Source organism: Plecotus auritus, assembly GCF_963455305.1.
Source record: "Plecotus auritus genome assembly, chromosome: 1".
In the NCBI taxonomy this organism is placed as follows: Eukaryota; Metazoa; Chordata; class Mammalia; order Chiroptera; family Vespertilionidae; genus Plecotus; species Plecotus auritus.
In genome coordinates this window covers 108,317,583-108,342,104 of record NC_137770.1, presented here as the reverse complement: position 1 = coordinate 108,342,104, position 24,522 = coordinate 108,317,583, and the positions used below count along the sequence as shown (strand labels likewise).

Sequence of the window (24,522 nt, the reverse complement as noted above, 5' to 3'; positions counted from 1 at the left end):
TGTTCATATTATATCTTCTTAAAGTACCAAATAGCTCCCTTCTTCACTTAACTAAGTCCTATTCATGTTTTAAGGTTGCTTAAATCTTCCTCTCAAATTGAACTAATTGGCTCCTTTCTGTAGACTCACTGCATATGATATAAACAATTATCATGCATTACACTATAAAATATCATGTGCTGTGCCCTTAGTAAGTTGTGGGTTTTATGGAAGCAACAACCAAATTGTATTCATTTTATACACTCCTAGAATTTGCAATATAGTAAGAATTTTTATTGAAAATATAAAACTCACTATTTTTTCAAATTCACTATTAAATATCTTTTTAATTAAATGTATTGAGGTACCCTAGCCGGTTTGGTCAGCCCACAAACTGAAAAGTTCAATTTTGGTCAAGGGCACATACTTTGGTTGCATGTTCCCCAGCCCTGGTTGGGGTGCGTGCAGAAAGCAACCAATTCATGTGTCTCTCTCACATCGATGTTTCTCTCTGTCTCTCCCTCTCCCTTCCACTCACTTTAAAAAAAATCAATGGAAAAATATCCTTGGGTGAGGATTAACAAAAAAATTAAAAAAATGTATTGAGGTGACATTGGCTAATAAAATTTTACAGGTTTCAAGTGTACAATTCTATGATATATCATCAGTGTATTGCACTACTTGTTTACCACACAAAGTCAAATCTATTTCCATCACTATATATTTGACTCCCTTTACCCTTTACTACCTCTCCTCCTTTCCCTCTAGTAACATCTTTTGAAATTTACTATTTTATAATTTTATGGCTATGAGTTTTTAAACTATAAGTCTCAAAATGTTAGTGTATTTAGGAAACCTCATAAAGGCAACCATATATAAAAGATCACCTTCAATTTTCTGCTGTACATTTTCATAACTTAGCACTGCTTCTGGTGGACTTTCACTTTCCCTGTTAAAATGTCAATAAATAAAAAATTTATTATCAAAGAATAAGATTCTTAAGAACTGGAATATATATAGTTTGTAAAATAAAATTTAAGATGTTCTTTAACCTTTATTCACAGACAATAAATTATTAGCAAGAAAATAGGTCAAACTATGTAATTCTATAAATTCTATAGATATACCAACAATATTAACAAAAAAATAGCAAAAGTAAATTGGTTAGAAGCATGAAATTTCTTTATGTCAATTATTATTAATGGTGTATGCATTAAAAGTACAAGTTTAGAGTCAAAATACTTTGCTCAAAATCTGTTTTACCCACTTATTATGTGACCTTGGGTACTTAAGTTACTTAACCTCTCTGAGCTTCAGTTTCTTCATCTATTAAAATTAAAGTATTAGAGTACCTATTGCATAAATAAAGCATTTGTAAGGACCAAAGGTAAATATAAAGTTACAAGGAAAATACCTAGCAAACATAAGATAATTATATTTCAGGTATTAATATTAATATATGATTAGAAACTAATTTCGTGCCTCACAATAGATAGCTCAAAGAATAGATAGCTCAATGGAATATATCTGAGCCTCTGAATCAAGGCTCTATTATGCAACCCCCATTGGAGCCAAATCATGTACCACTCCCTTTATTCATTTAAGGCTAGTCAGTGATAGATGGAGCTATCAATAAAGTAATCGCATAATAAATAATAGCCCTTCCCAATTACAGGTACTTTCTATTTTAACACTATAAAATTAAATATAAGGGAACACTTGTACACTGCTATTGATAATGTAAATTGATACAACCTTTTTGCATAACAGTAGGTTTAAAAGACATTTTTTAAAAAGAACTACCACCATAAGATCCAGCAATCCCATTTCAAAAAAAAAAAAAGGAAATCTATCTTCAAAGAGATATCTGTTCTCCCTTGTTTACTGCAATATTAAAACTGCCAAGATATGGAAACAACCTAACTTACAATCAATGGATAAGGAAATGTGACAAATATATACAATGAAATTTATTCAGCCATAAACAAAAGGAAATGCTGTTATTTGTCACAACATGAATAAACCCTATGGATATTATGCTAAGTGAAATAAGTCAGACAGAGAAAGCAAATGATCTCACTTATATGTGAAACATGAAAAAGTCAGACTCTTAGAACCAGAGAGTACAATGGTGGTTTCCAAGGGTTGGGGCATTGGGGAAATTCAGAGATGTTGCTTAAAGGGTACAAACTTTCAGTTATAAGTTGAATAAATTCTAGAGATCTTATGTACATCATTAGTTAATAATGCTATTGTATTGCATACTTGAAATTTGCTAAGAAAGTGGGTCTGAAGTTTTCTCACCACACACACACAGTAACTATGTGAGGTGAAAAAAAATCACTGAAGATATTCTATAATGATGATTTATTCATCTATTTATTCCAAGACAGCTAACCCTCAAATATCAAAAATCATCATCAACAGACAATTGGAGTATCACTGTAATCATTCATTTGAATCTTCCACCAACCTGGGGGTGGGGGGAGGGTGGAGGTGGAAGGGGGTCTTCTCAACTAAAAAGTAAGAATTTAAAGAATTTACTTATTGGAACATACCCTGTCCTTATGCAATTTTAAATAATTATGTTTATGAATAATAAAATATTTAATTATACTTTAGTTTTCTACCCAATCATACTAAAAAGAGTAATTGAAATGTAGCTAGTATGACTAAGAAATTGTTTTTTTAAATATATTTTATTGATTTTTTTACAGAGAGGAAGGGAGAGGGATAGAGAGTTAGAAACACCGATGAGAGAGAAAAATCAATCAGCTGCCTCCTGCACACTTCCTACTGGGTATGTGCCTGCAACCAAGGTACATGCCCTTGACCGGAATCAAACCTGGGACCCTTGAGTCCGCAGGCCGACGCTCTATCCACTGAGCCAAACCAGTTAGGGCAGAAATTGGTTTTTTAATTAAATTGATTTTTAACTTTATTAGCCACAAAAGGCTAGTTTCCACTGTATTAAATAGTACCAATTCAAACTATTAAAATTTTCGAATAGGTACAAATTGACTAGACCTTCTGATTTGACTTAGAAGTTCTACATATACTATATCTGAAACCTTATCTTACATTCGTTACTACTTAGATACCCACTCTTGTTTTCAATTCTATTAACTCATATTTTACTTACTTGGGCTTAGAGAGCATGACTTTTGAGGGGTGTTTAGATCCTTTAAGCCGATTTTTCAGTTCTTCAAGTTTTTGCACTTGCTTAACTACTTGTGCAATGCTTAAAGTGACTGCTTTATCGGGTACTGGAAACTCTGCTTCTGAAAAACTTTGATCTTTACTTATCTAAAACAACAAAATTAGCAAATAACACATTTTGTCCCCTTACCTCAAAGAAATATCATTGTTTCATTTATTATATCTAAATAACTTTATATTATTCCTATCCATAGCTATAATCAAATACTAATATTTTACAAAATACTGATATGGGCAATTACCTAGCAACATAATAACAGCTAAGTGTTGACTTTTACTTGTCAAAACTCAAATCCAATATTCTTATTATTATTTTAACATTTAAGAATTTTAAGCAAGTGCAATAATAATTGTAGCAGCATTAAATGCAATCCAAATTATTTACAAGAAAATTTAAAGTAACAACTTCCTCAAAATCCATTCTAAGAATACTCTTATTGTGATAAATTATGGAAAGACATAATAATTTGTTGTCAAAGGCTAATATCTTCTACTACTGACTCTGAGAAGTTAATATATAAAGGTCTAAAGAGCTGGCACTCCTCAGTCTGCCTGGGGAAGACTGAGACCCATTTGGGTGTCTGAAGCCTTTTGGAATACACCAAGCTACAGAGTAATGAACAGCTGAGAGAATCAGCAAATCCCACTACATAAGACTAGAGGCCCAGTACATGAAATTTGTGCATGGGGCGGGGAGCCTCCCTCAGCCCGGCTGGCACCCTCTCCAATCTGCAACCCCTCAGAGGATGTCCCACTGCCGGTTTAGGCCTGATCCCTTTGGTAAGCTTTCTGGCATACCACCCTGTGGATAGCTTCCTAGCAAGAAGTGCAGCACCTCCCTGCAGGATTGGGCCTAACCCGGCAGTTGGAAATCCCTCTCACAATCTGGGAACACTGGCTCCTAACCGCTCACCTGCCTGCCTGCCTGATTGCCCCTAACCACCTCTGCCTGCCTGCCTGCCTGATTGCCCCTAAATGCCTCTGCCTGCCTGCCTGATTATCCCTAACCACCTCTTTCTGCCTGCCTGATCACCCCTAACCCCTCTGTCTGCCTGATGCCCCTAACTGCTACCCTGCCAGCCTGATTTCCTCCTCACCGCTCTCCCCTGCTGGCCTGATCGCCCCTAACTTCTCTCCCCTGCTGGCCTGACTGCCCCTAACCGCTCTTCCCTGCCAGCCTAATTGACCCTTAACCACCTCTGCCTTGGCCCCCGCCACCGTGGCTCTGTCCAGAAGGACGTCCAGTCAAATTAGTATATTATCCTTTTATTAGTATAGATGACAGATGATAATCGGTATTCCAGGCAGTAAGTCTATTAAAAGAAATTTCAGCAAGAATGAGTGCTAAAAAAAAACACAATAAAATTTAAAAAAAAAAAAAAAAAAAACCTAGGTAGAAAAATAAGCAAGAAAAGTGACAGTGAAATCAGAAACTTTTGATAGACCTAGGCAAAGAGAAAAGTAAAAATCCAGGCTTCCCTAGTGAATTCTAGCTTTGGGGATTTAAAAGAGTCTTAATTTTAGTAATGGCTATTTAGATTGTATTAGGATATAAACATCATAAGTAAATATGGGGCTATGTATTCTAAGTCTGAGATTGGGAGATGCAGAATAAATGGAAAGGAAGCAGAAAATGTATGGACAAAGGCAAAATCATAAAGAACAGGACACCAATCATAAATTGTGCTAAAGTGTTATAGCAATCAGCTACACTTATCAATTTACTGTCTCTCATCTAAAATCCATTCTTCATTGTCCTGCTTATAATGAATGTTTCTCTTTTGATAAGTGGCATGATGGTAACCTTAGTTAGTAGAGGGTTATAGGCACTAGAAAAAAAAAGAGCTTTTCTTTTTAGTTCTGTGTTCTCTCTCTCCCTCCCCCTCTCCCTCCCCCTCTCTCCTCTCTCTCTCTCTCTCTCTCTCTCTCTCTCTCTCTCTCTCTCTCTCTCTCTCTCCCTCCCTCCCTCCCTCCCTCCCTCCCTCCCTCCTCTGTCCTAGAGCAGTGCACAGTATATACTTAGCTCAACAGCACCACCCCCCTGGGTGGCTTCCTGGCAAGGTCCCTGGTATGGCACAATCTCTTGGGCAGCTTCTCCCAAAACTGTTTATCAAAATCCACCACCAGTATGAAACCACCCTTTGGGAAGCTTTCTGGCTTACCACCCTGTGGATAGCTTCCTAGCAAGAAGTGCAGCACCTCCCTGGAAGATGGTTTTTCCCAGAACCACAGAGGATGGCTTTCCAGTGTATCCAATCCCATGTGCAGCTGCCTAGAGTTCCAATTCCACCACCATGGCACCCCAGCAAACTTCTTGACCTCTGAGGATAACAGCTGCTTCTTCTTCACAAGATCTGGATCTTAATCCTGGATTGGGGGGCTGAGGTGGTAAAGATGTGGGTACTCAAATTTGTTCTTTCCTTGAGTTATCTGTTCCAATCCTAAAGGTAGAGGCTGTTCCCTATATCTCCTATCCCTGTATTCTTTAGAGTTGTTTTTACTTTTTTTTTGCAGGTATTCTTCTGTTTTAATCATTTTCTGTGCCAAACTTCCCTATTCAGATTACTGTGTCATTTTTGTCTGTTGATTTGGCCCTAATTGATAAATTATATTTCCCAGTAGGGATTAAATTTAAACATAAGTCTTTTCGGGTAGAAGAGATGATGTCACAAAACTAAGGAAATATGGACAAGACAGTGGGATTGTCAGCTATTAGACTTCATCAAAGATATCTGGAGGGGACAGGTTCCAGCACAACTCTGAAGCATATAGGCTACATGCTTATACATTTCTTCAGTGCCGTTCACCATACACTCTGAAGACATCAACATGAATCTCTGTTAATGCAACAAGACCACAGGCATTAACCACACCAGCATGTACTAATAATAAAATGTGTTAGCAATAAAAACAAAATTATTCCAAGATCCTCAAATGTTAACGTGCATAATAATCCTCTATGAGAGCCTGTTAAAGGAGAAGATACCTAACCAACACACAACAAAAAACTAATTCAGTAAGTTTGATTTGGAGCTCTGAAATGTGATTTGTAATAGGTATCTTAGGTGATATTTAAACATGGTCCATCAATTATACTTTAAGAAACATTCATTGAAAGGCTCAATACAAATACTCAGAGAATGTATCATATACACTTAATTAAGAACATATCAAGTAAGTGTGGGTTGAAACACTGAAAAACTTGAAATCCAAAATCAGAAGTTTATTTGTATACTGAAAATTCCTCCCAGTGAGTATGAATTCATAAATCAGGATTTTAAGCATACTGTAGATGATGAATTTTGGCACAAAGGTGTAACCATTAGATACAGAGTAAAGTAGACACATTTGACAGCTATTTAGGACATAAAATTAAAAAGATACAGATTTACCCAGTTGGATAGTATTACTACCACTCACTAGGACAGGGAACACTGGAAGAGGGATGAGTTTAGTAGGGAGAAATTTTATTTTGAGCCATTGGGTTTGAGGTAGAATAATCTAGTAGGTTAATTAGACACATGTCTGGAGTTCAGAGCAAGAGCTGTATATTTCTAAATTATCATCATAAAGGTAATACTTGAGTGGGGGGAAAATGGCATGATTGTCTAGGGGGGAAAGTTTGAAACAAAAAAATTTTAAAAAAAGGAAGAGAGGATGAAATCTTGAGGCACTCCAGTATTTAATGGTTATATAAAGGTAACTCTAAAAAAGAAGACCACCAAAATGATAAACAAACAATAAACAAAAAAGCCTGAAAAGTATAATTCACAAAACCCAAAGAAACAGTGTTCTACAAATAAGGAAGCAATCAGTAATATTAACTATAGCCAATGTAAAGAAAATTACCTATTGAATTTAGCAACATATAAATTAAAGAGAATTATGTAGAACTAGAGGCCCAGTGCATGAAATCATGCATGGGTAGGGTCCAGCCGACCTGCCCCGATTGGGGCTGATCAGGGCCGGGCTGGCCTGGGGGAGGGGCCATGGGTGGTTGGCCAGCTGGCCCCACCCCCAATTGGGGTGGGGGGCTACCAGGGGCAGGGCTGGCCAGGAGGAGAGGCCACAGGAGGTTGACCAGCAGCTGGGGGCCACGGGAGGTCAGCTGGCCAGCCCCACCCTTGATCAGGGTCGTGGGCCGATTGGGACCTCAGTGCGCATCAAAGCAACTGGTCATTCCGGCCATTCTGGTTGTTCTAGCATTTCGGTCACTTGGCCTTTTTTTTTTTTTTTTTTTTTAAATTACAAAAGGAAATTTATTTCAAAAGCATAAGGAAACATTTACTTTTGAACAATGTGATAAAGATGTCTTGCAAAAGAAAAACAATCATGACATGAAGTTTTTCATTCAAATTTTTAAAGGAAAAGTAACCTAAGTTGTGCATTATTGCCTTAGGAAAGGGAAGGGGAACAATGAGGTGGCAAAGGAAGAAACACAGTCAACTCAATATCAAACTTAAAGTAGAGTCAATTCTGTTCAGCTTTGAGTTTACAAATATTCTTTAAAAAAGAAAAAGAGGAAAAGTTACACTTAATGTTCAGATTTATATAACTGTAGTCCTAATTCAGTTCCTATACGTGAAATGGCTTTCGGCCACCTGGTCACAGTTTTCAAATAGCAATTCCAGATTCCTATGTCTGTTCAGATTCCAAGGGAGCTCAGGTTCAGCTCATTGTCTTTTAGAATGTTTAGATTATTGCCACCACTCCATAATCAAGCTGACGTATTTCTTATGCTCACTTGTATAATTCTAGTCTTCAAAAAATATTTATCCCAAAAACATGTGCAGTAATTCTAACAAAGGTATTTTGTTTTTTTCCGAATGTAAGGGTAAACAGTAATGAAGACACTGCCATTAGAATTACTATTCCTCAAAACATATGCCAAACTACTAGAAAATGTTATTCAGACATTGGATTTGAGTAGCAAACTTGGGAAGGGAATATTAACTGTGAAACAAAAATATATTAAACATTCAAATGCAGAGCAAAGGACCTATGCTACTAAAAATGCCCATGACATTAAACACTCAACAAACACCCCATCTGTTTTTAACCTAAAGATTCTATTGGCTAACTTATACAATAATTTTTATTAATAACCTGAGAAGTTAAAATCTTCAAAGTGGCAAAAGCAAACAGAGAGCATCCCTTATTATTGGTAGAACGTTATCAAGTCACTTTTCCTGGATTGCCCTGGTTATTCAATTCCCAAATTCTAAATTATTCTATGTCATCCTGTAGAAACCTATATGCACATCAGATTCAGTATTTTGACTGTATTTCTCCAAAAGGGATCACCAAGCTCAGCTTTGAAAATGGAGCCTTTGTTTATCAGGTTTAAATAACAATAATCATGTAAGTGCAACGGACTCAAAGTCCCTCACTACTGGGAAGAAAACCTAGGTAACAAGTTAATAATGGATTCAGCCTCAAAAGGGTAATCACCATGTCAAAGATTACCTGTTCCTAGAATTTTAAAAAATGATTTATGTTGTGTAGTCAGCATGCATATATATATATATATATATATATATATATATATATATATATACACACACACACATACTGTATTTCTTATGTATGTATGTATGTTACACATACACATTTCTATTTAAATAGTAATATCCCATATTCAAAAGCTTATTATCACAATAGTAGAGGCACAATGCATGAAGATTCATGCAAGAATGGGCCTTCCTTTCCCTGGCTGCTGGCACCGCCTTCGTTCCGGCCGGATCCACCTTTCCACTTTGGCCCAGAGCCACCTTTCTGCCTTCCCACACTGCCCAGAGGCCCAGAGAGGCTTGGGCGGTGCTTGTGTATGCAAATTAACCCACCATCTTTGTTGGGTTGATTTGCACACTCACTTCTGATTGGCTGGTGGGCATCATGAAGGTATGGTCAATTTGCATCTTACTCTTTTATTAGTGTATATATAAAGAAGAGTCAAGTAAGCAGTGCAAAGCAGCTTACATTCTCCTAAAAATGTAATACTTCTACATCTAAGTATTTTGCTCTTAGTACACTAGGTAGGAATGCTGAACCATTGCCTAGCAGCTTTATTTAAAAAAAAAAAACACACACACACAATGAAAATCAAATGTTAAAATTGACCATTACTCTTCTCTATATATTGGAGGGAAAGGACAGAGGGGAGAAGAAAATCGGTAAGCTTTCAAAACTGATCATCTTTACCAGTTATCAGAAATAGAATTTCATTATATTTTAGATTTTAATAGCTCTCAACAAATTAAGATGTTTAAAAGATTCACAATATGAAGTCTGAATAATGATGATATTGCACAAACAAGATTGCCCACAAAGCATCAAAAAATATCACTGTGGTTTTATCTTGGACACAACCATGGTCTGTTACAAAAGTAGATCATACATACAAAGGTATAAAGAACAATAAGTTTTTAGCTGAAGGCAGCAGTCCTTTTTAAGGGACATCCCTAGCAATCCAATGAGTAGTAGAATTTAAGTATATTAAGCTCGTGACGCTGCTTAAGAATGTGATGTCTTATTCAGTAGAGTCTTCCCCAACTATGATTTATTTGTGCTTCCCAACCTGGGCCACCTCTACTTCCCCTGAGGCTCCTCTCATAATTAAAGTTGCCCAAATTGCTGCTATATTTCCCACTAGGAGAATTATAAATCTGCCTTGCATCTCTTTTTGGTCCTGCTGGAGATTTCTTGGGTGTTGATCCAGAAGTTGTATCTTCAGTGGCTCTCTTTTGCCCAATTTCAACCTTCTGTACAGGTTTCCAGGATAATTTACTGTGCTCTTATAAGAGGGAGGAATGTGGAAGAGATCCTTGATTAAAACATTGATGTTATTTGTTCTTTTCAATGCAACAACTTTAATCTTGTTCTCGTCTGTTTTTAAGGCCTCGCTTGTTTTACGCTGGAGAGCCAAGCGAAGTTGTCTGATATAAACCTGCAGGCCCCGTGCAAAGTACTGCAGCCTAATTTTAAAATCTTTGAGCTTTTCTGCATCCAGTTTGGCTGTTAAGAAATCTGGAAGTTTTCAGCCAAACTGGTGGAAGCTGTACAACAAACATTCCACATAACTGAATTGCTTAGGTTCTTCATTACCAGCATTCTCCCCATTTACTGCTTCTTCTGGAGGGAGAGGCATATACTCCAATAACTTATCAAACAGTTTCCTTAAATTTGTTTCTAGATTTTCCATGTCATCACAAAATGAACTCATTTCTGCCAACAGTTTCAATACCTCCAACTGTATATCAAGACCCTCCACTTGAGTAGTTAAGGAGCTGAGGTTAAGTAGAACCACCTCACAGAAGTAAGTCACAAACCTTGTGGAATGCACATTTTTAGAGAAGAGGGGTACCGCTTGCTGAGTGCACTGTAAGAGCCGGTCCACACAGTCAGGATCTGACGGGTTGAAGGTTTGTTCCAGGTCAACCTGTTCAGCCATCAACTCTACAAGTTGCTGTCTTCCACTCACTGTCTGTAAGCTCTTTAACCCAGACAGTATCTTCATGAACAGGACATATTCTTCACCAGTTACAACTTCTAGGACCTTTTTGGATTCAGTTAGTATAAGTTCCTCTACTTCCTTTAAGACTTCATCTGGTAAAGTCTTAAGTTTTGTAGAAAGGAATTTGATTGCTTGTTCTCTAACAATGTCTTCTCCTTGAAGGATTTGGCTGAATAAGCCACCTAAAGTCCCTTTTGCATCCATCTTAAATATACTTAACAGAGCATTGTTCACTAAGTAAATTTTGCAGAGTTATCTGTTTGCAAAAGTTGGGTTAGAATATCTGCCACTTGGGGAAGATTTTCTCCAGTGGCAAATTGAAGAAGCTCTTTAATTGCTTGCCACCTAATTGATACATCTTCATCCTCACAGAGGTCTAACTGTGCATTGATAGCAGAATCAGCCAATTCTGGAAAATGCTTAAGGAATTTTGGAATAAACTGAGCTGCTAATCTTTTTTCCTTGGTACCACCTTTCACACCATCCAATATCACTTGATAAGCATCTTTATGCTGGCCCACTTGCTCTGTGGCATCAGCTACAATGCCATAGTTGCAGCAGAGCTCCTCCGTGGTCGGCATGGTGAGTGACAAGTCGAAGGCTTGCTCCTGTGGTCATCATTGTCCTTGCCAGCTCCACCACACCCCCCCCCCCCGCAAGTCTTGGCTTCTATATATATAGACTAGAGGCCCAGCACACAATTAAATCGTGCATGTGTAGGGTCCCCTAGGCCTAGCCTCCATCAGGGCTATGTCTGCTGCCCCGTGATACCTCACACACTCCACAGATGCTGCCAGTGCCCAGTTGTTTGGTCGTTCCACTGTTACGGCATCACGACCACAGGCCTTTTATGATATAGATGGTTTCTGTTATGGGGACAAAAATCTAGTCTGAGTAGGCTGAGAAATGCTTTTTGTTTTTTAGGATCACTCCAGAGAAGTAAAACCCTTTTATTTTCGCTGTCCAAACATCAGTCAATACACTGGGAGAGCCAGAGGAAGCTCTTACGGTAGCCTTGCCTCTTGGGCACACTGCACATGAACACTTCCATGGGGCCAGCATTCACCATTTATGAACAGATCACATTTCCCTTCCCTGTGATCTGTTCATAAATACCAAATATCTCACGGAGTTTTTATTCACTAATTGTATCTGCTCTGCCAATTTTGTTACCCAAGATAAGGATTGACACATTGACTATTGTTTCATCACTCATTAAAGCATTAAATTCAACTTTGGATTCCAGGACTCGAGGATAATCTGCACAATCCACCAGAAAGACAACCCCATTAATTGCTGGAAGATAACTTTTCCAAACCTGATGTGCTTGCTCATGCCCACCAAGATCAAAAGTTGTAAAAGTCATTCCAGCAATTGTCAACTCTTCTGATGTTGGATGTAATGTTGGAACATGTTGGCCAAATCTTTCTTCTTTGAGCATGTATAGAAGAGTGGTTTTGCCTGCATTGTCCAAACCCAAGAACACAAGTTTCCCAGATTTCCTGTAGAGTCCTAGGAACTGGAGCACACTGCTGAATCCATTGTAGTGCCACCCAAAGATGAGGGACATTATTAATGCTTACTATGGCCCAACAGGCTCCTCTGGCAGGCAGCTGTGGTGGGCAGCTTTGACCCTGCTCTGAGCACACAGCCCAGCAGCAACCGGGACCACCAGCTACTCTGAGAAATGCTTTGACAGTAAGAACAGAGTATGTAGTAAATTGATACAAAAAAAAAAAATTAGCTCTGAACCTATGAAGTATGGTCCTTAATTGAGCTCTTAAGCCTTTATAAATAATACATTTTAAAACTTGAATATTTTTATTTCACACCCCCAGTTTGGCTCTTTCAATGAAAAAGTGCCCAGATTAACCTCTTCACTAGGTGCCAGTTTATGAGTTAACACTTTTTAAGAAAAATTCAACAAGTTTCATCATTCCTAAACTATCTGCAAGGTTTTTTCCTCCACTCCTTTATAAAGTTTGGTTGTTGACTTTTTTCCCCAACAATAATCTAATAAGTATTTCCCTCACATAAGTAAATTTTCATAAAAAATAGGTTTTATTTTTTATTTTTTTATTTATTGGAGTGATGTTGGTTAATTAAATTATATAGGTTTCAAGAATACGTATCTATAATACAGGATCTATATATATCATTGTGTGCCCACCATCCAAAGTCAAAACATCTTCTGAACTATATATGGCCCCCTTTACCCTTTACTAGCCTCTACGGCCTTTCCCTCTGGTAACAACCATATTGGTCTGTGTCTATGAGTTTCAGTTTTATACTCTGCATATACATGAAATCATGTTGTTCTTAGATTTTTCTCTTTTTTTCTTTTTTTATTAAAAGTATTGGGGTGACACTGGTTCACAAAACATGTAAGTTTCAAGTATACAATTCAACAAAATATCTTATCTACAATGTATCATGTGCCCATCGCACCATTCTCCCCAACTGTGTGTGTGTGTGTGTGTGTGTGTGTGTGTGTGTGTGTGTGTGTGTGTAGTTTCCGGCTATCACCACACAGTTGTCTGTAGCTATGTGTTATATGTATATATTTATGAGGAGTTTTTGCTTGATCCCTGATCCCTTCACCTTCTGTCATCCAGCCCCTGAACCACTCTTCCCTCTAACAGCTGTGGATTCTAATAAACAAAATAAACTGATGAACAAAATAGAAACAGAGGCATGGATAAATGATTCTTAGCATTTTTTGGACTGACTTATTTCGTTTAGCATAATATCCTCACATCCATCCATGTTGTCGCAAATGATATTTCATCTTTTCTTATGGCTGAGTAGTATTCCATTGCATACTATGTACCAAGTTTTCTTTTTTTAAATGTACCTTTATTGTTGAAGGTATTACAGATGTCCCCTTTGTTGGTTTGTGGTTTTATTTTCCCATTGACCCCCATCACCCCATACCTGCCCTTTACAGGCCTTCACCATTCTATTGTCTGTATCCATGGGTTATGCATATATGCATATAAGTTACCCGGTTAATCACTACCCCCTCTCTCCTCCACCTTCCCTCTGAAATTCATCAGTCTGTTCCATGCTTCTATGTCTGTGGATCTAATTTGTTCGTCAGTTATTTTTTTCATTAGATTCCACATATAAGTGAAATCATATGGTACTCTTCTCTGATTGGCTTATTTAGCTTAGCATAATCCTCTCCAGGTACATACATGCTGTTGCAAATGGTAAGAGATCTTTCTTTTTACAGATGTGTAGTTTTCCAAATGTACCACAGCTTTCTAATCCACTCATCTGCTGATGGGCACTTAGTCTGCTGTTTCCAAATCTTAGCTATTGTAAATAACACTGCTATGAACATAGGGGTACATATGTTTTGTTTTGTTTTTCTGAGTGGTGTTTCTAATTTCTTAGGATTTTAGTCCTAGAAGTGGAACCACTAGGTCAAGTGGGAGTTCATTTTTCTTTTTTTGAGGAAAGTCCATACTGTTTTTCACAATGGCTGCACCAATCTGCTTTCCCACCAGCAGTGTACGAGGGTTCCCTTTTCTACACATCCTCGCCTGCACATGTTTTTGATTTGTTGATATGCATTCTGACAGGTGTGAGGTGGTAGCTCATTGTCATTTTAATTTGCAACTCTCTGAAAATCAGTCAATTTGAGCATTTTTTCAAATGTCTCTTGGCCATCTGTATGTCTACTTTGGAGAAGTGTCTATTTAGGTCCTTTGCCCATTTTTAAACCGGATTGTTTATCTTCCTTTTATTAAGTTATATGAGTTCCTTATATATTTTGGATATTAACCCTTTATCAGATGTATCATTGGCAAATATATTCTCCCAGGCAGTGGGCTCCTTTTTCATTTTTTTGGTTTCTTTTGCTGTACAGAAGCTTTTTATTTTGATGTAGTATCATTTGTTTATTTTCTCCTTAGTTTTCTTTCCCCTAGAGGAAATGTATCAGTAAATATATTGATGAGATGTCTGAGATTTCGCTACCTATGGTTTCTTCTAAGATTTTTATGGTTTTACTATTTACATTTAAGTCTTTTATCCATTTTCAGTTTATCCATTTTTAGTTTATTCTTACATTTAAGTCTTTTATCTATGGTGTAAGTTGGGAGTCTATTTCTTTCTTTCTTTCTTTTTCTTTTTTTTTTTTTTTTGCAAGTATCTGTCCAATTTTCCCAACACCATTGAAGAGACTATATTAACTCTTTTATGTGCTCTTTCCTACTTTGTCAAATATTGATTGAGCATAATGGCTTGGGTTAATTTCTGAGGTCTCTGTTCTGTTCCATTGATCTATATGCCTGTTCTTTTGCCAGCACCAGTCTGTTCTGAATACAGTGATTTGTAGTATACTTTTATATCTGATACTGTGATTCCCTCCTACTTTGTTCTTCTTTCTCAAAATTGCTGTGGCTATTTGTGGTCTTTTTTTTGGTCCCATATAAATTTTGGAGTGCTTGATCTAGATCTGTGAAATATGCTATTGATATTTTAATAGGAATTGCATTGAATCTATAGATTGCTTTGGGTAGTATAGACATTTTAATTCTACCAATCAATGAACATGGTATATTCTTCCACTTGTTTATTAGTTAAGAACAACATAGGAGGGATCTCAATACCAGGTATCAAGTTGTATTACAAATCTACTGTTCTCAAAACAGCCTGGTACTGACACAAGAACAGACATATAGATCAGTGGAATAGAATAGAGAACCCAGAAATCGACCCAAACCACTATGCTCAATTAATATTTGACAAAGAAGGCATGAACATACAATGGAGTCAAGACAGTCTCTTCAATAAATGGTGTTGGGGAAATTGAACAAATACATGCAAAAAAAATGAAACTAGACTACCAACTTACACCATACACAAAAATAAACTCAAAATGGATAAAGGACTAAAACATAAGCCAGGAAACCATAAAAATACTAGAGGAATCCACAGGCAGCGAAATCTCAGACATATGCCAAAGCAATTTCCTCACCGATACCGCTCCTAGGGCAATGGAAACTAAAGAGAAAATCAACAAATGGGACTACATCAAAATAAAAAGCTTTTGCACAGCAAGAGAAACCATCAACAAAACAACAAGAAAGCCCACTGTATGGGAGAACATATTTGCAAATGTTATCACTGATAAAGGTTTAATCTACAACTTTTACAGGGAACTCATACAACATAACAAAAGGAACATAAACGATCCAATAAAAAAATGGGCAACTGACTTAAATAGATACTTTTCTAAAGAAAACAGAAGGAAGGCTAAGAGACATATGAAAACATGCTCAAAGTCACTAATTATCCAAGAGATGTAAATATAAATGACAATGCAGTACCATCTCACACCTGTCAGAATGGCTATCATCAACAAATCAACAAATGACAAGTGCTGGCAAGGATGCAGAGAAAAAGGAACCCTCGTGCACTGCTGGTGGGAATGCAGACTGGTGCAGCCACTGTGGAGAACAGTATGGAGTTTCCTCAAAACACTAAAAATGGAATAGCCATTTGACCCAGTGATCCCACTTCTAGGAATATATCCCAAGAAAACAGAAACACCAATCAGAAAGGATATATGCACCCTTATGTTCATAGCAGCACAATTTACAATAGCTAAGATTTGGAAACAGACTAAATGCCCATCAGCAGAAGAGTGGATTAGAAAACTATGGTACATCTACACAATGGAATACTATGCTGCTATCAAAAAAAAGAATTCTTACCATTTGCAGCAGCATGGATGGAACTGGAGAGCATTATGCTAAGCGAAATAAGCCAGTCAGTGAAAGAGAAATACCACATGATCTCACTTATTTATGGATAATAAAGAACATTATAACCTGATGAACAAAAAGACTGATACAGTGGCAGAGAAGCATGGAACAGACTGTCAAATTACAGCGGGAAGGCTGGGGAAGCAGGAGGGAGATAAGAGAACAACCAAAGGACTTGTATGCATGCATATAAGCATAACCAATGGACGCAAGACACTGGGGGGTGAGGGCATGTATGGGAGTGGGTGGGAGGGCAACGGGAGGGTTATGGACACATGTAATACCTTAATCAATAAAAATTTTTTTTAAAAGCTGTGGTATATTTACACATTGAAATACTACTTGGCTATAAAAAAGGAAATCTTACCCATTGTAATAGCATGGATGGACCAGAAGAGCATATGTTAAGTGAAATAAACCAGTCAGAGAAAGACAAGTAACATATGATTTCACTCACATATGGAATTACTAATTCATTATTGATCTCTTTTATTGAATTGTTATCCAGAATTTCTATTTGGTTCTTTTTTTAAGTTGCAATCTTTTTAGTGAAGTACTTGTTTTGACTGTTGATTTGGTTTCTGAGTTCATTAAACTGCCTGTATTTTCTTGCATCCTGTTGTTGTTGTTGTTTTCAGAACTGCAATCTTGAATTCTCTGTCATTTAAATCAGTGGTCGTCAACCTTTCAGACCTCATGGACCACCAGTTGGTGACCACTGATTTAAATAATATATTTCCATGTTTTTAAGTTTATCTTCTGGAGAATTTTCATTTTTTGTCTGAGCTGCCTCGTTATCTTGGTTCTTCATAGTATTTGATGTGATCCTTCTCTGTCTAGGCATCTATGTATGAGTGGCACTTCTCTAGTAGATTGATAAGAGGTAGTTATTCAATTGTTTTCTGGTGGATGACACTGAATCACAAGTTTTTCAACTCTCTTGCACCTCTCAGGCTCTTCAGATCTCTGTAGGGTGGTGGTAAATGGCTTGTGTTCCCTGGGAAAGTGGGAGCCTCCCCTGTGATCTGGTCACCCACAGGGGCATGTACTAGGCAATGGGGCTCCAAATCCATAAAATCCCAGTGTTGTCCTCCCCAGTCAGACACTGACAGCAGAGCAGCCACCAATGTAATGGAGTGGAGTGAACTGGGGGAACCCAGTCACCTCCTTTGTTGTTCTGCCATACTAGCAATGGCAATCAGCATATCTCCATGATGTCCTCTGGTGCATCCACTTGACCCTGAGACAAGTTGCAGAGTGCCCCCTTTGCTCAGGGAAAAAGGTGTTTCTGTAGACCTAGTTCTTGGGTTTGCAGATAATGTGCTCTGGAATCCAACACAAAGTGGGAGGGAAGACAAGGTCTGGGAGGTTAAGGGAAGGTGGTCAGGGTCCATGGCTTTGTTTCTCTGTCTGGAATGCTAACTTCCAGACAACCATGACCACAATTCTGTGCTTTATCCCTGCCCAGGTCACTGGGCTCAGCCACAGCTCCTACTGCCCACTCCTGCAGGAATACTCACTAAGTGCTCCTCCTGGCTGAAGGCAGTGCCAGCCACAACCTTACTGTTCCACTCTCTGGGCTGAGCCATGCAGTGAGCTCCAGGCTGCAGGTCAGTGTTCGTAGCTCCTTTGAGCTCTTCTCCCATCCTGCCTCCCCGATTGGCTCCCACTTGCTCACCTTTATTTCTTTTTTTTTTTTAATATTCACCCAAGGATATGCTTTTTCATTGATTTTTTTGAGAGGGAGAGAGGAAGAAAGAGAGAAATGTCAGTGTGCAAGAGAAACATTGATTAGTTGCCTCCCACAAGTACCCCAATCAGGGATCGAACCTGCACCCTGGGTATATGCCCTGATCGGGATAATGCTCCAACCAACTAAGCCACACGAGGCAGAGCTACTTGCCCACTTTTTGGTGTGTCAATGCACAGATATCTCAGACAATGCGCATTGAGCAGGGAATCCTTTGTTGAATTATAACCGTTCAAACTGTTGAAGATTCAAGGGGAGAGAACAAGGCTATCACTCATGCCACCATTCCTCTGACGTCACTTCCAAAATCTCCAAAATAATTTTTAAAATTGGTTATGAAGTGCTAATGAGAGATAGACCTATGACTGAAGGGAAACGTAGCATTAAATTAGAAAGACATGAGCATATTTAAAAACTGAAAGGAAGGACACAGTTTGAATGACAAAAGTTTAATAATATACAAGAGAGCAGAAACCGGTTTAGCTCAGTGGATAGAGCGTCAGCCTGAGGACTGAAAGGTCCCAGGTTCGATTCCGGTCAAGGGCATGTACCTTGGTTGCGGGCATGTCCCCAGTAGGGGGTGTGCAGGAGGCAGCTGATCGATGTTTCTCTCTCATTGATGTTTCTAATTCTCTATCCCTCTCCCTTCCTCTCTGTAAAAAATCAATAAAAAATATTAAAAAATAATAATATACAAGAGAGATGATTAATCAAATTTCTTGAGAAGTCAAGATGAGACCAAAGAGAAGTAAAAGAATGAATTTTATGTAGGAGAAGGAACAATAAACTCTGATTAACAGGAGGAAGGGAACATAGAATGAGTATGCATGTAAATAAGTTGGGGTGTGTGTGTGTGTGTGTGTGTGTGTGTATATGTGTGTGTGTGTGTGTGTGTGTGTGTGTGTGTGTGTGTGTGTGTTGGTAGCAGGAATTCTAACCAGTGGCTTGTATTTCAAGCATTTCAAGCACTTGGGTGAAAGTGGAGATTAAAATGGGCCAAAGTGGGTGAGTTTGAGATGGTGTCTGAAAAGGGTTGAAATCAATTTCAGATGAGATAGAATTTCCAGGCAATTTTTGCATCTGACCTATTATGTCACTTTTTTCAGCAGTGTTTCACAGCTAAACCCAAAGAGTGAATAATGACATTTATTCCGGGTTATGTTTTGTTAGACAAGTGCAACAAGAAAAAAAGAAAGAAAGAGGTAAAAAAGATTAGGAAATTAAGAAATTCACTGTGATGAGTACATAGTCTCTAAACTGAAGAAAGATGAGTAAAAAGACTGCAAGAAGATAGAGGAATAAATGAACTAGTGGTCTTGACTTCAAAAGTGGCCAGAACAGTATTTAAAATAATAATTGGAAAGATAGATATTTCTAGTTTAAGAATGAATTAGTAATTTTTATTTTTTTAATTTAATAAATCTTTATGGTTCAGATTATTACAATTGTTCCTCTTTCTTTCCCCCCATAGTTCCCCTCCACCTGGTTCCCACCCCACCCTCTTCCCTTACCTCCTGCCACTGTCCTCATCCATAGGTGTACAACCTTTGTCCAGTCTCTTCCCGCACCTCCCACACCCCTTTCCCCCTGAGAATTGTCAGTCCACTCCCTTTCTATGCCCCTGATTCTATTATATTCACCAGTTTATTCTGTTCATCAGATTTTTTATTCACTTGCTTTATAGATTCACTTGTTGATAGATACTTATTTGTTGTTCATAATTTTTCTCTTTACCTTTTTCTTCTTCCTCCTCCTCTTAAAGAGTACCATTCAGCATTTCATATAATACTGGTTTGGTGGTGATGAACTCCTTTAGCTTTTTCTTATCTGTGAAGCTCTTTATCTGACCTTCAATTCTGAATGATAGCTTTGCTGGGTAGAGTAATCTTGGTTGTAGGTTCTTGCTATTCATCACTTTGAATATTTCTTGCCACTCCCTTTTGGCCTGCATAGTTTCTGTTGAGAAATCAGCTGACAGTCATATGGGTGTTCCCTTGTAGGTAATTAACTGTTTTTCTCTTGCTGCTTTTAATATTCTCTCGTTGTCTTTTGCTCTTGGCATTTTAATTATGATGTGTCTTGGTGTGGTCCTCTTTGGATTCCTTTTGTTTGGGGTTCTGTGCACTTCCTGGACTTGTCAGTCTATTTCTTTCACCAGGTGGGAGAAGTTTTCGGTCATTATTTCTTCAAATAGGTTTTCAGTATCTTGCTCTCTCTCTTCTGGCACCCCCATAATTCTGATGTTGGTACGCTTGAAGTTGTCCCAGAGGTTCCTTACACTATCTTCAAATTTTTGGATTCTTTTTTCTTTTTGCTTTTCCAGTTGAGTGTTTTTTGCTTCTTTGTATTTCAAATCTTTGACTTGATTCTTGTGTTCCTCTAGTCTGCTGTTAGGTCTTTGTATAATATTTTTTATTTCAGTCAGTGTATGTTTAATTTCTAGTTGGTCCTTTTTCATATCCTCGAGGGTCTCGCTAAATTTATTGGCCTTTTCTAGGAAATTCTTGAAAAACCTTATAACCGTGGTTTTGAATTCTATATCCAGTCATTTGCTTTCCTCCATTTCTTTTGTTTGTGATCTGTTTCTTTGTCTCCACATTTTCGCTGCTTCCCTGAGTTGGTAAAGTAGCTTTGTGTGCTAAGGGTCCTATATGGCCCAGTGGCTCAGCCTCCCCAGTTACTTGAGGTGGACACTCTTGGTGCACCCCTTTGTGGACTGTGTGTACAGCCGTGTTGTAGTTAAGTCTTGATTGTTGTTGGTATCACTGGGAGGAATTGACCTCCAGGCCAATTGGCTGTGAGGATCAGCTGTGTCTATGCTTGGAGAACTGCTGTGCTGGAGACAGCCTTATGAGACAAGAGTTGCAAAATTGCAAAAGCCTCTGTGCTCAGCTTGGATGGGGTGGAGTCTCAGGGCTGAGCAGACAGCCTTGGCTTCCTGTCAGCCCTGCCCTGTGAGGCCCCTGGGTCTCAGTGTCCCTCAATAATCACTGCAAGCACCTCTGAGAGAAAGCCACCTTCCAGTTTCGCCCGCTGCCAGACAGTCCAATTTCTCCCCCAATGAATCTGGATTCCCAGATTCTCGCCCAGAACTGAAGTTCAGCACAGTCGGGAGCTTCCACCTTCCTCCCGCTAGAGAAAGCCAGTGGCACACTCAGCAGTCGGTCCTCTCTGTGTGCACTTGCGCATGCGCCTCCAGACCTCTGCCTTTCCAGGCTCCCCTGAGTTTCTGTGTGCTCCTCTCTTTTCCCGACAGTCCAGACTCCCCCCATATGAGTCTGGAACACCAGGGTCTCACCCAGAACTGGGGTTCAGTGCAGTCAGAACTGGGGTTCAGTGCAGTCGGGAGCTTCCATCTCCCTCCCGCTAGAGAAAGCTAGCCAGGCACTCAGCCTCCTGTCCTCTCCACGCACGTGTCTCCATACCTCAGCCTTTTACAGCTCCTCTGAGTCTCCGTGTGCCCCTCTCTTTCCTTCTAGTTGTAGAATTACCACTCAGTCAGCTTTCCTGTGGTTCTGGATGATGTTCGTTCTGTCTTTTAGCTGTAGTTTTGAAATTGTTGTGCAAGGCAGCAGTTTAGGTGTTCACCTATGCCACCATCTTGGTTTCTCCCCTCTGAATTAGTAATTTTTAAAGTAAAACAATTTGATAAATGGTAAGGTCTAGAGTGTGACTGGAAGTGGGGCCAGAGATAAAGAAGGACACAGAACTTCAGAGATAAGAAGGTAAAGGAACTGAGAAACCAGAGTTTTGGATGGTTCTCACACATTGACACAACTAAGTGTATAAAGAAGAGAGTGAGACAGCTGCATGAAAAAAAAATAGAATAAAAAGAGGTTTATACAAAAAAAAAAAAAAAGAAGGCAAAAGATAAGCTGCATTACCCAAATTGCAAAGAAGTACCGATTTTAGAAGAGGGTAGGGGAAGTAGTGAACTTCACCCCAATCCTACTTCTCTGGAAAGATAATGACCAATCTACCATAATCAAGGAACAACTACCAATACTCTTCCAGTGTCAGCATATCTAAAGCAAAGAGTGCAAGATCATAAAAGTTTACTTTGGGGCCAAAGGTAAAATAATAAAAAACTGCTAGGATTCCATGTCTAACTTTAATATTTAATTTATATCCCAAATAAATAAAACTCTTTAAAGTATCTGGGCTTCAAGAGTGTTTAATTGGGCTAAGCCACAAACATATACAAGGGAGAACTAAAATAATTCCATGAATCACTGAAGCTATCCTGGAAATCATTTTGCTATATAAACAGATTACATAAAGTCTTTTCCAAAATAGAATTTAAAACCCCTAAGAACAGACACCAGTAGTTTTCAAACTGGTACTAAAGCACCTGAAAATCAAAAAGTACAAAAAGGTCATTAAAATAACATTAAATTTTTAAAAATACAAATATATAATTTAATAGTAAGCATATATATTATGCATGATTATTTAAATAGAGGATAATTTTTAAGTTGATAAGTTTTCTCTTGTCACTTATTATTTTATGTATATTAGGGAAAGAATAATAATTAAATTGCTATTGTTCAATTTTAGATGAAAGAATGTACCAAACTCAAAGTATACCAGATACATACAGTAATGTTGTGTATAAACCACCGAGACACTTTTATCTATCCATTCATTCTTTCTCTATGTAAATCAATATTATAACTAATGGTTACTCAAAAAAAATTAACTTATACTTCAAATTGGTTTACAAATGAGATAAAATATTAATTTAATTAACAATTAAGAAATGTTTTACTTACCTCTTCCATTTGATTGACCTGTTGCTGAAACCACTTTTTTAAAAAAAGGGACAGAAAATAAATAATTATTGACAAGTTAAATTTCTGCAGTGATGTAAATGGGTATGTGTGTATGCATGTGTGAGAGAGAGAGAATTTTCATATATCTAAAATTAGTACTGAACCAAACATCATTTATCCTAGGACTCAGAACAGGGCTAGTGTAGCATACAATTGGAATATAAAATTTTTAAATATATATAGCAGCAAGTAAGAGAATTTTACTACCTCAAACCTTAGAAACTTCATTTACATGTATTTCTGTATTTAAGTTTAGTAAACTTAAACTGCAATATTTTGAACATACCTTAAAAAGAGATTCCAAAATCTGGAAAATAAAGTTGTAATTAAACATTTTAAAATAAAATTCTTCACAATGAGTGATAAAACATTTCATTCAATTCTTGCAATTTTCAATCACAAAAATGTACAAATTATTAAAACATAAATCTATAATCCAAAATAACAATATTTTAATATTTATAGAAAGGTTTTAATACAACTTGCATAGACAAGTTAGTTTTAGAGAAATATTTCCATCTTTATAGATCTATATTAAAAGAGATCCCAAAATAATTTACATATGTGATTTTATATTTTTTAATTTAGGTTTAGAAAATAAAATTTAAATTCATCTCAAAAGAGCATTATTTATTCATATAGCAGAGTGTACAATAATGAAAAGCAAGCATTATCTTACCAAACATTACCTCTTCAATGTATTTTTTTTCTGCTAAAGGGCCTAAAAATCAAAATATAAAATACTACTACTACTAAATATTTTTAAAAGAAAATGCAAAGGTCTCGTATAGGAGCTTGTAAGAGAAACTAAATATACAAAACCAATCACACAGTCTAAAATGTCAATATTTACCACTTAGAAAATGAACTGCTAAAATGATTACACTTGCCACAAACACACACACACACACACACACACACACACACAAAACACTATCAGAGATAAAAGTTTTGACATTACTATTAAAGAAAAATATTACTACATGCATTCAGGCAGAAGAAATGTTACTAAACAAAAAAATCAGGATAGCCTAAAGTTTCCCTTCTGCAACACTAACTATAGATCAATAGTCCAAAAAATGTGAACCCAAGACCTAAACAACCAACCAGATTTGTTATTAATGCAAATTCTCAGGCCTCATTTCAGCCAACTAAATCAAAAACTTTGAGAGTAGGGCCAGCAATATGTGTATAAACCAGCCCCCCAGTAGATTCCTTTGCATGCTAACATTTGAGAATCACATCAATATGGTCATAACTTGAATATTAAAAGAATTTTCAAACTGACTTATGAATCAATGAATATTGTGCTATATATAAAAGGCACACCTTAGCCCACTCTGTGTTGCTCAGTGGTTGAGCAATGACTGATGAACCAGGAGGTCATGATTCAATTCGCAGTCAGGGCACATGCTTCAGGCTCAATCCCAGTGTGCAGGAGGCAGCCAATGA

At 37.6% G+C, this 24,522-nt stretch overlaps 2 protein-coding genes and 1 pseudogene across 3 annotated transcripts in view; all 3 read right to left on the bottom strand.

Annotated features, from left to right (window-relative positions):
• Nucleotides 1-24,522, bottom strand: part of CCDC7 (coiled-coil domain containing 7) — a gene marked incomplete at both ends in the record, with an annotated part of 182,208 nt that overhangs the window by 103,891 nt on the left and 53,795 nt on the right. The window contains 4 exons of the mRNA XM_080654120.1: nucleotides 867-928; nucleotides 3,122-3,285; nucleotides 23,011-23,043; nucleotides 23,357-23,377. Coding sequence (XP_080510246.1) covers nucleotides 867-928; nucleotides 3,122-3,285; nucleotides 23,011-23,043; nucleotides 23,357-23,377 — 280 coding nt within the window. The remainder of the gene's footprint in view (nucleotides 1-866; nucleotides 929-3,121; nucleotides 3,286-23,010; nucleotides 23,044-23,356; nucleotides 23,378-24,522) is intronic.
• LOC308257031 (apoptosis inhibitor 5-like) lies at nucleotides 9,732-11,292 on the bottom strand (annotated as a pseudogene). Its single transcript has one exon. The product of its transcript is annotated as an apoptosis inhibitor 5-like (transcript).
• LOC308257045 (small COPII coat GTPase SAR1A-like) lies at nucleotides 11,682-12,281 on the bottom strand (the record flags this gene model as incomplete). Its single annotated transcript, XM_080685821.1, has 2 exons — nucleotides 11,682-11,777; nucleotides 11,904-12,281. The coding sequence occupies 2 exons, from the start codon at nucleotides 12,279-12,281 to the stop codon at nucleotides 11,682-11,684; spliced, it is 474 nt and encodes a 157-aa protein (XP_080541947.1).